The sequence below is a fragment of the Myxine glutinosa genome, chromosome 9 (assembly GCF_964187855.1).
Source record: "Myxine glutinosa chromosome 9, kmMyxGlut1.1, whole genome shotgun sequence".
In the NCBI taxonomy this organism is placed as follows: domain Eukaryota; kingdom Metazoa; phylum Chordata; class Myxini; order Myxiniformes; family Myxinidae; genus Myxine; species Myxine glutinosa.
Window position 1 is genome coordinate 120,003,303 of NC_136269.1, and position 17,801 is coordinate 120,021,103.

The window sequence follows — 17,801 nt, forward strand, 5'->3', positions numbered from 1 at the left end:
CCATGACGTCACGTGATGAGATGGACCGTTCCGTACCACGACACAATTGGTGGAAATAAGTGCTCGAGTTTAACCCCGTCAGGAAATATCCCTCTCGATCAGGGCGTCCCCACACAGCTAAACCGCCATCATTCATCATCACCTGTTTATCGTTCCTCTTTTTTATTCTCTTTGTTGTAAATTTGTTTTTCCTCTTTATCCATTTATATTTCCTCACATTATTCTACCAAAGTTTACTTTTCCGTTCGTTCTTTTAACATTTTTTACTTTTCGCCCCCTGCGTCCCATTTTTAACATCAACCTTTTTTCCACTTTCCTTTATTTTTCCTTCCCTCCTCTTTCATTCGGTTTTTTTCCCCTATCTCCCGTAGGTTTGTTCGTTCTCGTTGTCATTCGCTGGGCATTCGTTCGTTCGTTCTTGCCGTGTTTTGAATCCGGCATGCGGCGATCTCCTTCCGCTCGTGTGGCGGGCCCCATGTTTGTTGTTTTGACCTGGTTGTCCGGCGTGCGGCCCATGTCGGACGATGTCCTTTTCCACATCAAATGGCCCGGACACACGACGACCCTGGTAGGAGCCGAGGGCGGTTCCGCGTCTCGATCGATTGCTCTTGTGTGTCGTTCTCTGTGGAAGTGGTAATTCTTTGACACGTGAATGAATGAATGAATTATTTATTCGGTAAAAACAGCACGGCGGGATATCGAAGGAGTACGAGGATTCAAGCAGAAAATATGGGAGAATTTATGATAACAATTATATGAAGATAACAAACAGATTCATAGAATAAGAGGTAAACAAGCACAACATTTTTTTAAAAGAAGGATAACCTCAAAAAGGCGAGTACAACCCGAAAAGTGATTAGATCCCTAAAAGGCAATTACATCCCCAAAAAGGCGATTGCATCCCCCAGAAAGGCGATTATATCCACAAAAGGCGATCACATCCCAAAAAGGCGATTATATCTCTTAAAAAGGTGATTACAACCCCAAAAAAGGCAATTACATCCCCAGAAAGGCGATTATATCCCTAAAAAGGTGATTACAACTCCAAAAAGGCAATTACATCCCCCAGAAAGGCGATTAGATCCCTAAAAAGGTGATTACAACCCCCAAAAAGGCAATTACATCCCCAGAAAGGCGATTAGATCCCTAAAAAGGTGATTACAACCCCAAAAAAGGCAATTACATCCCCAGAAAGGCGATTATATCCCTAAAAAGGTGATTACAACCCCCAAAAAGGCAATTACATCCCCAGAAAGGCGATTATATCCTGAAAAAGGTGATTACAACTCCAAAAAGGCAATTACATCCCCAGAAAGGCGATTGGATCCCTAAAAAGGCGATTAGATCCCTAAAAAGGCGATTAGTTCCCCAAAAGGCAATTACATCCCCAGAAAGGCGACGATATCCCTAAAAGGCGATGAGATCCCTAAAAAGGCGATTAGTTCCCTAAAAGGCAATTACATCCCCAGAAAGGCGATTATATCCCTAAAAAGGTGATTACAACTCCAAAAAGGCAATTACATCCCCAGAAAGGCGATTAGATCCCTAAAAAGGTGATTACAACCCCCAAAAAGGCAATTACATCCCCAGAAAGGCGATTAGATCCCTAAAAAGGTGATTACAACCCCAAAAAAGGCAATTACATCCCCAGAAAGGCGATTATATCCCTAAAAAGGTGATTACAACTCCAAAAAGGCAATTACATCCCCAGAAAGGCGATTAGATCCCTAAAAAGGTGATTACAACCCCCAAAAAGGCAATTACATCCCCAGAAAGGCGATTAGATCCCTAAAAAGGTGATTACAACCCCAAAAAAGGCAATTACATCCCCAGAAAGGCGATTATATCCCTAAAAAGGTGATTACAACTCCAAAAAGGCAATTACATCCCCAGAAAGGCGATTAGATCCCTAAAAAGGTGATTACAACCCCCAAAAAGGCAATTACATCCCCAGAAAGGCGATTAGATCCCTAAAAAGGTGATTACAACCCCAAAAAAGGCAATTACATCCCAGAAAGGCGATTATATCCCTAAAAAGGTGATTACAACCCCCAAAAAGGCAATTACATCCCCAGAAAGGCGATTATATCCTGAAAAAGGTGATTACAACTCCAAAAAGGCAATTACATCCCCAGAAAGGCGATTGGATCCCTAAAAAGGCGATTAGATCCCTAAAAAGGCGATTAGTTCCCCAAAAGGCAATTACATCCCCAGAAAGGCGACGATATCCCTAAAAGGCGATGAGATCCCTAAAAAGGCGATTAGTTCCCTAAAAGGCAATTACATCCCCAGAAAGGCGACTATATCCTGAAAAGGCGATTAGATCCCTAAAAAGGCGATTAGTTCCCTAAAAGGCTATTACATCCCCAGAAAGGCGATTATATCCCTAAAAGGCGATCACAACCCCCAAAAAGGTGATTATATCCCTAAAAAGGTGATTCCAACACCAGAAAGGCGATTATATCCCTAAAAAGGTGATTACAACTCCAAAAAGGCGATTATATCCCCAGAAAGGTGATTACACCCCCAAAAAGGCAATTGCATCCCCAGAAAGGCGATTAGATCCCCAGAAAGGTGATTACAACTCCAAAAAGGAAATTACATCCCCAGAAAGGTGATTACAACCCCAAAAAGGCGATTATATGCCCAGAAAGGTGATTACAACCCCAAAAAGGCGATTATATCCCCAGAAAGGTGATTACAACCCCAAAAAGGCGATTATATCCCCAGAAAGGTGATTACAACCCCAAAAAGGCGATTATATCCCCAGAAAGGTGATTACAACCCCAAAAAGGCGATTATATCCCCAGAAAGGTGATTACAACCCCAAAAAGGCGATTATATCCCCAGAAAGGTGATTACAACCCCAAAAAGGCGATTATATCCCCAGAAAGTTGATTACAACCCCAAAAAGGCAATTATATCCCCAGAAAGTTGATTGCAACCCCAAAAAGGCAATTATATCCCCAGAAAGGTGATTACAACCCCAAAAAGGCAATTGTATCCCCAGAAAGGTGATTACAACCCCAAAAAGGCGATTATATCCCCAGAAAGGTGATTACAACCCCAAAAAGGCAATTATATCCCCAGAAAGGTGATTACAACCCCAAAAAGGCGATTATATGCCCAGAAAGGTGATTACAACCCCAAAAAGGCGATTATATGCCCAGAAAGGTGATTACAACCCCCAAAAGGCGATTATATGCCCAGAAAGGTGATTACAACCCCAAAAAGGCGATTATATCCCCAGAAAGGTGATTACAACCCCAAAAAGGCGATTATATCCCCAGAAAGGTGATTACAACCCCAAAAAGGCGATTATATCCCCAGAAAGGTGATTACAACCCCAAAAAGGCGATTATATCCCCAGAAAGGTGATTGCAACCCCAAAAAGGCGATTATATGCCCAGAAAGGTGATTACAACCCCAAAAAGGCGATTATATCCCCAGAAAGGTGATTACAACCCCAAAAAGGCGATTATATCCCCAGAAAGTTTATTACAACCCCAAAAAGGCAATTATATCCCCAGAAAGGTGATTACAACCCCAAAAAGGCGATTATATGCCCAGAAAGGTGATTACAACCCCAAAAAGGCAATTATATCCCCAGAAAGGTGATTACAACCCCAAAAAGGCGATTATATCCCCAGAAAGGTGATTACAACCCCAAAAAGGCAATTATATCCCCAGAAAGGTGATTACAACCCCAAAAAGGCGATTATATCCCCAGAAAGGTGATTACAACCCCAAAAAGGCAATTATATCCCCAGAAAGGTGATTACAACCCCAAAAAGGCGATTATATCCCCAGAAAGTTGATTACAATCCCAAAAAGGCAATTATATCCCCAGAAAGGTGATAACAACCCCAAAAAGGCAATTATATCCCCAGAAAGTTGATTACAACCCCAAAAAGGCGATTATATCCCCAGAAAGTTGATTACAACCCCAAAAAGGCAATTATATCCCCAGAAAGGTGATTACAACCCCAAAAAGGCAATTATATCCCCAGAAAGGTGATTACAACCCCAAAAAGGCGATTATATCCCCAGAAAGTTGATTACAACCCCAAAAAGGCAATTATATCCCCAGAAAGGTGATTACAACCCCAAAAAGGCAATTATATCCCCAGAAAGGTGATTACAACCCCAAAAAGGCGATTATATCCCCAGAAAGGTGATTACAACTCCAAAAAGGCGATTATATGCCCAGAAAGGTGATTACAACCCCAAAAAGGCAATTATATCCCCAGAAAGGTGATTACAACCCCAAAAAGGCGATTATATCCCCAGAAAGTTGATTACAACCCCAAAAAGGCAACTATATCCCCAGAAAGGTGATTACAACCCCAAAAAGGCAATTATATCCCCAGAAAGGTGATTACAACCCCAAAAAGGCGATTATATGCCCAGAAAGGTGATTACAACCCCAAAAAGGCGATTATATCCCCAGAAAGGTGATTACAACTCCAAAAAGGCGATTATATCCCCAGAAAGGTGATTACAACCCCAAAAAGGCGATTATATGCCCAGAAAGGTGATTACAACCCCAAAAAGGCGATTATATCCCCAGAAAGGTGATTACAACCCCAAAAAGGCGATTATATCCCCAGAAAGGTGATTACAACCCCAAAAAGGCGATTATATCCCCAGAAAGGTGATTACAACCCCAAAAAGGCGATTATATCCCCAGAAAGTTGATTACAACCCCAAAAAGGCAATTATATCCCCAGAAAGTTGATTGCAACCCCAAAAAGGCAATTATATCCCCAGAAAGGTGATTACAACCCCAAAAAGGCAATTGTATCCCCAGAAAGGTGATTACAACCCCAAAAAGGCGATTATATCCCCAGAAAGGTGATTACAACCCCAAAAAGGCAATTATATCCCCAGAAAGGTGATTACAACCCCAAAAAGGCGATTATATGCCCAGAAAGGTGATTACAACCCCAAAAAGGCGATTATATGCCCAGAAAGGTGATTACAACCCCAAAAAGGCGATTATATGCCCAGAAAGGTCATTACAACCCCCAAAAGGCGATTATATGCCCAGAAAGGTGATTACAACCCCAAAAAGGCGATTATATCCCCAGAAAGGTGATTACAACCCCAAAAAGGCGATTATATCCCCAGAAAGGTGACTACAACCCCAAAAAGGCGATTATATCCCCAGAAAGGTGATTACAACCCCAAAAAGGCGATTATATCCCCAGAAAGGTGATTGCAACCCCAAAAAGGCGATTATATGCCCAGAAAGGTGATTACAACCCCAAAAAGGCGATTATATCCCCAGAAAGGTGATTACAACCCCAAAAAGGCGATTATATCCCCAGAAAGTTTATTACAACCCCAAAAAGGCAATTATATCCCCAGAAAGGTGATTACAACCCCAAAAAGGCGATTATATGCCCAGAAAGGTAATTACAACCCCAAAAAGGCAATTATATCCCCAGAAAGGTGATTACAACCCCAAAAAGGCGATTATATCCCCAGAAAGGTGATTACAACCCCAAAAAGGCAATTATATCCCCAGAAAGGTGATTACAACCCCAAAAAGGCGATTATATCCCCAGAAAGGTGATTACAACCCCAAAAAGGCAATTATATCCCCAGAAAGGTGATTACAACCCCAAAAAGGCGATTATATCCCCAGAAAGTTGATTACAACTCCAAAAAGGCAATTATATCCCCAGAAAGTTGATTACAACCCCAAAAAGGCAATTGCATCCCCAGAAAGGCGATTAGATCCCTAAAAAGGTGATTACAATCCCAGAAAGGCAATTATATCCCTAAAAGGCGATTGCAACCCCCAAAAAGGCGATTATATCCCTAAAAAGGTGATTACAACACCAGAAAGGCAATTACATCCCCAGAAAGGTGATTACACACCCAGAAAGGCGATTAGATCCCTAAAAAGGTGATTACAACCCCAAAAAGGCAATTATATCCCCAGAAAGTTGATTACAACTCCAAAAAGGCGATTATATCCCCAGAAAGTTGATTACAACCCCAAAAAGGCAATTATATCCCCAGAAAGTTGATTACAACCCCAAAAAGGCGATTAGATACCTAAAAAGTTGATTACAACCCCAAAAAGGCAATTATATCCCCAGAAAGTTCATTACAACTCCAAAAAGGCAATTATATCCCCAGAAAGTTGATTACAACCCCAAAAAGGCAATTATATCCCCAGAAAGGTGAGTACAACCCCAAAAAGGCGATTATATGCCCAGAAAGGTGATTACAACCCCAAAAAGGCGATTATATCCCCAGAAAGTTGATTACAACCCCAAAAAGGCAATTATATCCCCAGAAAGGTGATTACAACCCCAAAAAGGCGATTATATGCCCAGAAAGTTGATTACAACCCCAGAAAGGCGATTAGATCCCTAAAAAGGTGATTACAACCCCAAAAAGGCAATTATATCCCCAGAAAGTTGATTACAACTCCAAAAAGGCAATTATATCCCCAGAAAGTTGATTACAACCCCAAAAAGGCAATTATATCCCCAGAAAGGTGATTACAACCCCAAAAAGGCAATTATATCCCCAGAAAGGTGATTACAACCCCAAAAAGGTGATTATATCCCCAGAAAGTTGATTACAACCCCAAAAAGGCAATTATATCCCCAGAAAGGTGATGACAACTCCAAAAAGGCGATTATATCCCCAGAAAGGTGATTACAACCCCAAAAAGGCGATTATATCCCCAGAAAGGTGATTACAACCCCAAAAAGGCGATTATATGCCCAGAAAGGTGATTACAACCCCAAAAAGGCGATATGCCCAGAAAGGTGATGAAAACCCCAAAAAGGCGATTATATGCCCAGAAAGGTGATTAGAACTCCAGAAAGGCGATTATATCCCCAGAAAGGTGATTACAACCCCAAAAAGGCGATTATATCCCCAGAAAGGTGATTACAACCCCAAAAAGGCGATTATATGCCCAGAAAGGTGATTACAACCCCAAAAAGGCGATTATATCCCCAGAAAGGTGATTACAACCCAAAAAAGGCGATTATATCCCCAGAAAGTTGATTACAACCCCAAAAAGGCAATTATATCCCAGAAAGGTGATTACAACCCCAAAAAGGCAATTATATCCCCAGAAAGGTGATTACAACCCCAAAAAGGCGATTATATCCCCAGAAAGGTGATTACAACCCCAAAAAGGCAATTACATTCCCAGAAAGGTGATTATATCCCCAAAAAGGTGATTACAACTCGAAAAAGGCAATTACATCCCCAGAAAGGCGATGAGATCCCTAAAAAGGCGATTAGATCCCTAAAAAGGCGATTAGATCCTTAAAAAGGCAATTAGATCCCTAAAAAGGCGATTAGATCCCTAAAAAGGCGATTAGTTCCCCAAAAGGCAATTACATCCCCAGAAAGACGATTATATCTCTAAAAGGCGATTACAACCCCCAAAAAGGCGATTAGATCCCTAAAAAGGCGATTAGTTCCCAAAAAGGCAATTGCATCCCCAGAAAGGCGATTATATCCCTAAAAGGCGATTTTTTTTTGTTTGTTTTTTGTTTTTTGTATACATAATCGAGGCTCCTGAAAGAGCTATCATTGATCACAAAAACAAATCAAACAGACAAACAAACAAAGTGGATAAAAAGGGGAGCTGCAGACAAGATGGGGAGAGAAGGGGAAGCACATAAACACAACATTTGTGAAGGGCATCGGGAATGTGTGGGAGGGAGAGGGCTTGGGGGGAGGCGGCGTGGGAAGGGGGGGGGGGGTTGGAGAAGAATAAACACAAGGACTTCCAGGAAAGAAGTTGGTATTTCAAAAAAGAGGATTTGGGGTGAAATTAGCAGGGTAGAACAGATCAAGGTTTTGGATGGGTGAAGATAAGAGATGGTGGTGAACAGCTGTTTTAAAGACCTGGAGGGAAGAGTGGGATTGAAGGGAGTGGGGGAGTTTGTTCCAGAGGTGGGAGAAAAGAGGAATGAAAGAGTGAAGGTGAGCAAAGAGTCTTGATTTTGGCAGTTTATCCATAAGAGGGTTGCAGGCAGATCTTGTGCGACCTTTAGGAATATTTGGGGGACAGAGCCCGGAGAGAGCTGGGGGAGCAAGGCCGGAGAGGAGTCGGTGGAAGACAGAAAGACCACCGACCTGCCTGCGGTGAGTAAGTGAAAGGCCCTCGGAGGTAGCTTAATCACGGGAGATTCCAATGATCCTGAACGCTTTGGTTTCAACAGCGTGAAGACGAGCTAGGTGTGAGGCAGGAGCACCAGCCCAGAGGAGAGAGCAGTATTCCATTGAGCTGTGGATGAAAGCCTTGTATGTGGTGAGATTCCTAAAAAGATTCCTAAAAAGGTGATTAGTTCCCTAAAAGGCAATTACATCCCCAGAAAGGTGGTTATATCCCTAAAAGGCGATCACAACCCCCAAAAAGGTGATTATATCCCTAAAAAGGTGATTACAACACCAGAAAGGCGATTATATCCCTGAAAAGGTGATTACAACTCCAAAAAGGCGATTATATCCCCAGAAAGGTGATTACACCCCCAAAAAGGCAATTGCATCCCCAGAAAGGCGATTAGATCCCCAGAAAGGTGATTACAACTCCAAAAAGGAAACTACATCCCCAGAAAGGTGATTACAACCCCTAAAAGGCGATTACAACCCCTAAAAGGCGATTGCAACCCCAGAAAAGGCGATTAGATCCCTAAAAAGGCGATTAGTTCCTTAAAAGGCAATTACATCCCCAGAAAGGCGATTATATCGCTAAAAAGGCGATTAGTTCCCTAAAAGGCAATTACATCCCCAGAAAGGCGATTATATCCCTAAAAGGCGATCACAACCCCAAAAAAGGCGATTATATCCCTAAAATGGTGATTACAACATCAGAAAGGCGATTATATCCCTAAAAAGGTGATTACAACTCCAAAAAGGCGATTATATCCCCAGAAAGGTGATTACACCCCCAAAAAGGCAATTACATCCCCAGAAAGGTGATTAGATCCCCAGAAAGGTGATTACAACTCCAAAAAGGCTATTAGATCTCTAAAAAGGTGATTACACCCCCAAAACGGCAATTACATCCCCAAAAGGCGATTACAACTCCAAAAAGGCGATTAGATCCCTAAAAAGGTGATTACAACCCCAAAAAGGCAATTACATACCCAGAAAGGCGATTAGATCCCCAAAAAGGCAATTACGTCCCCAAAAAGGCAATTATATCCCCAGAAAGGTGATCACAACTCCAAAAAGGCGATTATATCCCCAAAAAGGCAATTACATCCCCAAAAAGGCAATTATATCCCCAGAAAGGTGATCACAACTCCAAAAAGGCGATTATATCCCCAGAATGTTGATTACAACCGCCAAAAGGCGATTATATCCCCAGAAAGTTGATTACAACCCCCAAAAGGCAATTACATCCCCAGAAAGGCGATTAGATCCCTAAAAAGGTGATTACAACCCCAAAAAGGCAATTACATCCCCAGAAAGGCGATTATATCCCTAAAAAGGTGATTAAAATCCCAGAAAGGCAATTATATCCCTAAAAGGCGATTACAACCCCCAAAAAGGCAATTATATCCCTAAAAGGCGATTATATCCCTAAAAAGGTGATTACAACACCAGAAAGGCAATTATATCCCTAAAAAGGTGATTACAATCCCAAAAAGGCGATTAGATCCCTAAAAAGGTGATTACAATCCCAAAAAGGCGATTATATCCCTAAAAAGGTGATTACAATCCCAGAAAGGCGATTAGATCCCTAAAAAGGTGATTACAATACCAGAAAGGCAATTATATCCCTAAAAAGGCGATTAGATCCCTAAAAAGGCGATTAGATCCTTAAAAAGGCAATTAGATCCCTAAAAAGGCGATTAGATCCCTAAAAAGGCGATTAGTTCCCCAAAAGGCAATTACATCCCCAGAAAGACGATTATATCTCTAAAAGGCGATTACAACCCCCAAAAAGGCGATTAGATCCCTAAAAAGGCGATTAGTTCCCAAAAAGGCAATTGCATCCCCAGAAAGGCGATTATATCCCTAAAAGGCGATTTTTTTTTGTTTGTTTTTTGTTTTTTGTATACATAATCGAGGCTCCTGAAAGAGCTATCATTGATCACAAAAACAAATCAAACAGACAAACAAACAAAGTGGATAAAAAGGGGAGCTGCAGACAAGATGGGGAGAGAAGGGGAAGCACATAAACACAACATTTGTGAAGGGCATCGGGAATGTGTGGGAGGGAGAGGGCTTGGGGGGAGGCGGCGTGGGAAGGGGGGGGGGGGGTTGGAGAAGAATAAACACAAGGACTTCCAGGAAAGAAGTTGGTATTTCAAAAAAGAGGATTTGGGGTGAAATTAGCAGGGTAGAACAGATCAAGGTTTTGGATGGGTGAAGATAAGAGATGGTGGTGAACAGCTGTTTTAAAGACCTGGAGGGAAGAGTGGGATTGAAGGGAGTGGGGGAGTTTGTTCCAGAGGTGGGAGAAAAGAGGAATGAAAGAGTGAAGGTGAGCAAAGAGTCTTGATTTTGGCAGTTTATCCATAAGAGGGTTGCAGGCAGATCTTGTGCGACCTTTAGGAATATTTGGGGGACAGAGCCCGGAGAGAGCTGGGGGAGCAAGGCCGGAGAGGAGTCGGTGGAAGACAGAAAGACCACCGACCTGCCTGCGGTGAGTAAGTGAAAGGCCCTCGGAGGTAGCTTAATCACGGGAGATTCCAATGATCCTGAACGCTTTGGTTTCAACAGCGTGAAGACGAGCTAGGTGTGAGGCAGGAGCACCAGCCCAGAGGAGAGAGCAGTATTCCATTGAGCTGTGGATGAAAGCCTTGTATGTGGTGAGATTCCTAAAAAGATTCCTAAAAAGGTGATTAGTTCCCTAAAAGGCAATTACATCCCCAGAAAGGTGGTTATATCCCTAAAAGGCGATCACAACCCCCAAAAAGGTGATTATATCCCTAAAAAGGTGATTACAACACCAGAAAGGCGATTATATCCCTGAAAAGGTGATTACAACTCCAAAAAGGCGATTATATCCCCAGAAAGGTGATTACACCCCCAAAAAGGCAATTGCATCCCCAGAAAGGCGATTAGATCCCCAGAAAGGTGATTACAACTCCAAAAAGGAAACTACATCCCCAGAAAGGTGATTACAACCCCTAAAAGGCGATTACAACCCCTAAAAGGCGATTGCAACCCCAGAAAAGGCGATTAGATCCCTAAAAAGGCGATTAGTTCCTTAAAAGGCAATTACATCCCCAGAAAGGCGATTATATCGCTAAAAAGGCGATTAGTTCCCTAAAAGGCAATTACATCCCCAGAAAGGCGATTATATCCCTAAAAGGCGATCACAACCCCAAAAAAGGCGATTATATCCCTAAAATGGTGATTACAACATCAGAAAGGCGATTATATCCCTAAAAAGGTGATTACAACTCCAAAAAGGCGATTATATCCCCAGAAAGGTGATTACACCCCCAAAAAGGCAATTACATCCCCAGAAAGGTGATTAGATCCCCAGAAAGGTGATTACAACTCCAAAAAGGCTATTAGATCTCTAAAAAGGTGATTACACCCCCAAAACGGCAATTACATCCCCAAAAGGCGATTACAACTCCAAAAAGGCGATTAGATCCCTAAAAAGGTGATTACAACCCCAAAAAGGCAATTACATACCCAGAAAGGCGATTAGATCCCCAAAAAGGCAATTACGTCCCCAAAAAGGCAATTATATCCCCAGAAAGGTGATCACAACTCCAAAAAGGCGATTATATCCCCAAAAAGGCAATTACATCCCCAAAAAGGCAATTATATCCCCAGAAAGGTGATCACAACTCCAAAAAGGCGATTATATCCCCAGAATGTTGATTACAACCGCCAAAAGGCGATTATATCCCCAGAAAGTTGATTACAACCCCCAAAAGGCAATTACATCCCCAGAAAGGCGATTAGATCCCTAAAAAGGTGATTACAACCCCAAAAAGGCAATTACATCCCCAGAAAGGCGATTATATCCCTAAAAAGGTGATTAAAATCCCAGAAAGGCAATTATATCCCTAAAAGGCGATTACAACCCCCAAAAAGGCAATTATATCCCTAAAAGGCGATTATATCCCTAAAAAGGTGATTACAACACCAGAAAGGCAATTACATCCCCAGAAAGGTGATTACACCCCCAGAAAGGCGATTAGATCCCTAAAAAGGTGATTACAACCCCAAAAAGGCAATTATATCCCTAAAAAGGTGATTACAATCCCAAAAAGGCGATTAGATCCCTAAAAAGGTGATTACAATCCCAAAAAGGCGATTATATCCCTAAAAAGGTGATTACAATCCCAGAAAGGCGATTAGATCCCTAAAAAGGTGATTACAATACCAGAAAGGCAATTATATCCCTAAAAAGGTGATTACAATCCCAGAAAGGCGATTATATCCCTAAAAAGGTGATTACAATCCCAGAAAGGCGATTCTATCCCTAAAAAGGTGATTACAACCCCAAAAAGGCAATTATATCCCTAAAAAGGTGATTACAATCCCAGAAAGGCAATTATATCCCTAAAAAGGTGATTACAATCCCAGAAAGGCAATTATATCCCTAAAAAGGTGATTACAATCCCAGAAAGGCAATTATATCCCTAAAAAGGTGATTACAATCCCAGAAAGGCAATTATATCCCTAAAAAGGTGATTACAATCCCAGAAAGGCAATTATATCCCTAAAAAGGTGATTACAATCCCAGAAAGGCGATTCTATCCCTAAAAAGGTGATTACAACACCAGAAAGGCAATTATATCCCTAAAAAGGTGATTACAACACCAGAAAGGCAATTATATCCCTAAAAAGGTGATTACAATCCCAGAAAGGCAATTATATCCCTAAAAAGGTGATTACAATACCAGAAAGGCAATTATATCCCTAAAAAGGTGATTACAATCCCAGAAAGGCGATTATATCCCTAAAAAGGTGATTACAATCCCAGAAAGGCGATTCTATCCCTAAAAAGGTGATTACAACCCCAAAAAGGCAATTATATCCCTAAAAAGGTGATTACAATCCCAGAAAGGCAATTATATCCCTAAAAAGGTGATTACAATCCCAGAAAGGCAATTATATCCCTAAAAAGGTGATTACAATCCCAGAAAGGCAATTATATCCCTAAAAAGGTGATTACAATCCCAGAAAGGCAATTATATCCCTAAAAAGGTGATTACAATCCCAGAAAGGCAATTATATCCCTAAAAAGGTGATTACAATCCCAGAAAGGCGATTCTATCCCTAAAAAGGTGATTACAACCCCAAAAAGGCGATTATATCCCTAAAAAGGTGATTACAACACCAGAAAGGCAATTATATCCCTAAAAAGGTGATTACAATCCCAGAAAGGCAATTATATCCCTAAAAAGGTGATTACAATCCCAAAAAGGCGATTAGATCCCTAAAAAGGTGATTACAATCCCAAAAAGGCGATTAGATCCCTAAAAAGGTGATTACAATCCCAAAAAGGCGATTATATCCCTAAAAAGGTGATTACAATCCCAGAAAGGCGATTATATCCCTAAAAAGGTGATTACAACACCAGAAAGGCAATTATATCCCTAAAAAGGTGATTACAACACCAGAAAGGCAATTATATCCCTAAAAAGGTGATTACAATCCCAAAAAGGCGATTATATCCCTAAAAAGGTGATTACAATCCCAGAAAGGCGATTATATCCCTAAAAAGGTGATTACAACACCAGAAAGGCAATTATATCCCTAAAAAGGTGATTACAATCCCAAAAAGGCAATTATATCCCTAAAAAGGTGATTACAATCCCAAAAAGGCGATTAGATCCCTAAAAAGGTGATTACAACCCCAAAAAGGCGATTAGATCCCTAAAAAGGTGATTACAACCCCAAAAAGGTGATTAGATCCCTAAAAAGGTGATTACAACCCCAAAAAGGCGATTATATCCCTAAAAAGGTGATTACAATCCCAGAAAGGCGATTATATCCCTAAAAAGGTGATTACAATCCCAAAAAGGCGATTAGATCCCTAAAAAGGTGATTACAACCCCAAAAAGGCAATTATATCCCTAAAAAGGTGATTACAATCCCAAAAAGGCGATTAGATCCCTAAAAAGGTGATTACAACCCCAAAAAGGCGATTATATCCCTAAAAAGGTGATTACAATCCCAGAAAGGCGATTATATCCCTAAAAAGGTGATTGCAACACCAGAAAGGCAATTATATCCCTAAAAAGGTGATTACAATCCCAAAAAGGCTATTAGATCCCTAAAAAGGTGATTACAACCCCAAAAAGGCAATTATATCCCTAAAAAGGTGATTACAATCCCAGAAAGGCGATTAGATCCCTAAAAAGGTGATTACAACCCCAGAAAGGCAATTATATCCCTAAAAAGGTGATTACAATCCCAAAAAGGCGATTACATCCCTAAAAAGGTGATTACAACCCCAAAAAGGCGATTTAACCCCCAAAAAGGCAATTGCATCCCCAGAAAGGCGATTAGATCCCTAAAAAGGTGATTACATCCACAGAAAAGCAATTGCATCCCCAGAAAGGTGATTACACCCGAGAAAGGCGATTAAATCCCCAGAAAGGCGATTAAATCCCCAGAAAGGTGATTACATCCCCAGAAAGGTGATTACATCCCTGACTAGAATGTCGCTCGCCGGAGCACACACTTCCACCAGGCCGAACAGTTTACATTTTGTATCCCAATGATAGACCGAATTTGGGTCTGGAACAACCAAAACGTAATCAATTCTTCCTTCTTACACACCTGAACTGTCCACCAAGTTTAGTCCGAATCCGCCCATAATTTTTTGCGATATCCTGCTCACACACAAACAAACAAACAGACAGACAAGGGTGAAAACATAACCAACCTCCGTCCACCTTCAGTGGTGGAGGTAACTAGAGAGATGATAGAACATGAAACCCTGCACGGTGTTGCAGTACAATATATACTTCAATTATAATAAAATAATGATTTGAAAGATAGTTAAAAATATTCCGGAAGTTTGGCGCTATTGAAGCAGTCTTCTACACCCTTTTAAACCACCCTATACAACATGTCCAAGTACTGCGAAACTGGATGTTCTTGGAAGTATTGTGAATGTGATTTGTGTTTTACAGTATTCAGGCGTTTAATTCAGTTTAAATTAAGGTTTCAATTGGTTTAAAGTTGTATAAATAAACTAATTCCGGATTTTACTGCCGTTTTACCCAGAGTATATTACATCATCCTATCTAACAAGTCACATTCGTCATTTCCCCGTGCGCGAAACTGAAGGCAGGGTTAAGCAATTGGTTCAGGTACCTCCGTCCATCTGCCTGATCAGTTTACTCGAAAATACCACCTGTCGCTTTCCCCACCGGGAATACTTAAAGGGATGGAGGGTTGAGAGAGAACGTTGGAGAGGGAGGGGGGGGGGGGGGGAAGAAGAGAGCGGGGCAAGGGAGGGTCAGGGGGAGAGAGAGGAGGGAAGAGAGAGGGGGGAAGAGAGAGGGGGTGGTGAGAGAGATTAGATTAGAGTAGAGGAGAGGAAAGTAATTCTGGCAGATATAACGTCCAGTTTAACGTCTGCCTGAGGAACAGCACACACGTTGATGAATCACCCTGCCTGTGAAACACTGGGTCGATAGTTTATAACTGGGTTGGGATTCAAACCCAGGCTAGACATTTTAGAGCGAGTGTGCGTACTTCTCGGCCAACCTGCCATGTTGTGGGGGAATCGTTGCTTTCTAGCCACTGAATGAATGAATGAATGAATGAATGATCGTTTTAAGGCCATTTTCCCCGCTAAAGCGGGGGTTAGCCTTGCGGGCCCCGTGACAATCATGGTTCCCTGTTTGAGGCAATGTTTTTATGGCCGGATGCCCTTCCTGACGCCAACCCTTGGTCACGCTCTTACGATGCGCAGGGATACGGTGTACCTATTCCAAACCGGGGTACACACCGGGATCATTCATCCAAGCAAGCTGGTACTCAATTTGCCGACCTTGGAAGGATGACAGGCTGAGTCAACCCCCCTGGCGTTAATTCAGTGATCGACCTGGATTCGAACTCAGGATCCTCGGATCCCAAGCCGGCACCCTAACCGCTAAGCCAACACCAACTAAGCCAACCCCGCCCCACCGAAAACATTTTTCAATTCTCTCCTGAACTTGTAGTTCACTTGTACCGTTGCTTACTTTACTCATTCTAATCCTCTAATTTATTTTGCCTCCTTAACTCCGGGGATGTCCCCACAGAGAACCGAGCTGCGGTGACCACGCCCACTGCTCGCACCATGGGAGCCTTCGCCTGCTTAATTATTTTTGTTGCACTCAATCAAAGGGAGGCGTAGAGCGCCCCTCCCTTTATATAAGGGATCTTTTCTCTGTATGCAACTTTAACATGAGGACTGAAAACACTTACATTTGTGGGGGTAGAGGATGAAATACAATAGTACAGGCAGGCTCATATAGTATTAGCATGGACCGTGGACGCGTAGGAGACATCTCGATGTATTGAGTTGGGAAACTGGAGCTTAAGATTGTTATGTGTCTTCACACGGGGGGTGAAGCTGTGTTAAGTCGATAGGGGTTAAGGTTAGTTTCCCCCCAGTCTGTGATTGCCTCCTGTGGCTTTTCCCGACGTTTTTTTTTTTACAACTACAACAAGGTCGGCCATTAGAACCTCAGTTACAACAACTACAATAACAACTAGGAGCCAGATCAGAATCCGGATCTTCACCAGAATCTAATAATTTCATCCTTGTCACATCCGCTACCTTTGTCACGTGTCACATACACGTGTCACATACACGGCTATGAAAAGCTACCTGGCGTCAGGAAGGGCATCCGGCCATAAAAACATTGCCTCAAACAGGGAACCATGATTGTCATGGGGCCCGCAAGGCTAACCCCTGCTCTAGCGGGGAAAATGGCCTTAAAACGATCATTCATTCATTCATTCACATCCGCTACCTCTCTGCCAAAATTTGTCCGAATCCATCCACACTTTTTGAGGTATGTTGTTCACAAACAAATGGACAAACAGAAAGACAGACTGGTGAAAACATTACCTCCATCCACCTTTGGTGGCGGAGGTAACTGTAACATACTGTGCTTTATGGTATTCAGCAGACATACCTGATCGGGAGCAAGGTTGGGCTTCCGGGAAGGGGCAGGGTGGGGTAGCGGGAGATCGGGTGTGATGGCGGCAGGCTTGTAACGCAACTGTTGAACGGTGATTAAACATTTTGCCTTTACTGGACTGGCCATCACGTGATACACTTCAGTAACAATCGTCCCCTGCAAGCAGGTAGAGCGGTTCGCCAAGTAAACCCTGCCCCACCAACCGAGTAAGGAAAAAGGCCACGCCCCCAGAGTGGTACGGGGGTGTGGAAAAGCCAAACCGGCAGGCTACGCCCCGAGCTTCGTCATTGGTCAAGTAAGACCATGGGGTCATTCGACGGAGCTCGGGCATTGGACAGAGTGACGTCAGAGAGAAGGTTCGAGCAGGAGAGAGGAAGAAGAGTCCCACGCTCTCTCGGTCTCGGCTTTTATGCTGGCTCTTCTGGCTCGGTGCGCTGGTGCTGAGAGAGAGAGCGGTGTGGACTTTTTGCGATCGTGAGGACGAGGTGTTGGTGGCGGTTTGTGGGGCTCTTGGCGCTTCAGACAGAGTGGGGACCGAAAGAGGACCACCCACACAAATGACCTCACGTACCTGGTGCTGTGGAGAGCGACTCCGCACCATTGTTGGCGTGTTTCCTGCGCAAGCGGCTTCGGGCCACTTTGTACTGCCGACTTCATTCAACGATTTCGTTGAGCAAACTGAGT

General features: G+C 42.5%; 1 protein-coding gene across 4 annotated transcripts in view; it reads left to right on the plus strand.

Moving 5' to 3' along the window:
• The first annotated feature begins 289 nt into the window (after window positions 1–289).
• ERLEC1 (endoplasmic reticulum lectin 1) overlaps window positions 290–17,801 on the plus strand; it is a 92,224-nt gene continuing 74,712 nt past the window's right edge. For all 4 annotated transcript variants that reach the window (XM_068128364.2, XM_078784824.1, XM_068128365.2 and 1 more), the window contains exon 1: window positions 290–568. In XM_068128364.2, coding sequence (XP_067984465.1) covers window positions 440–568 — 129 coding nt within the window. In that variant the 5' untranslated portion in view covers window positions 290–439. The remainder of the gene's footprint in view (window positions 569–17,801) is intronic.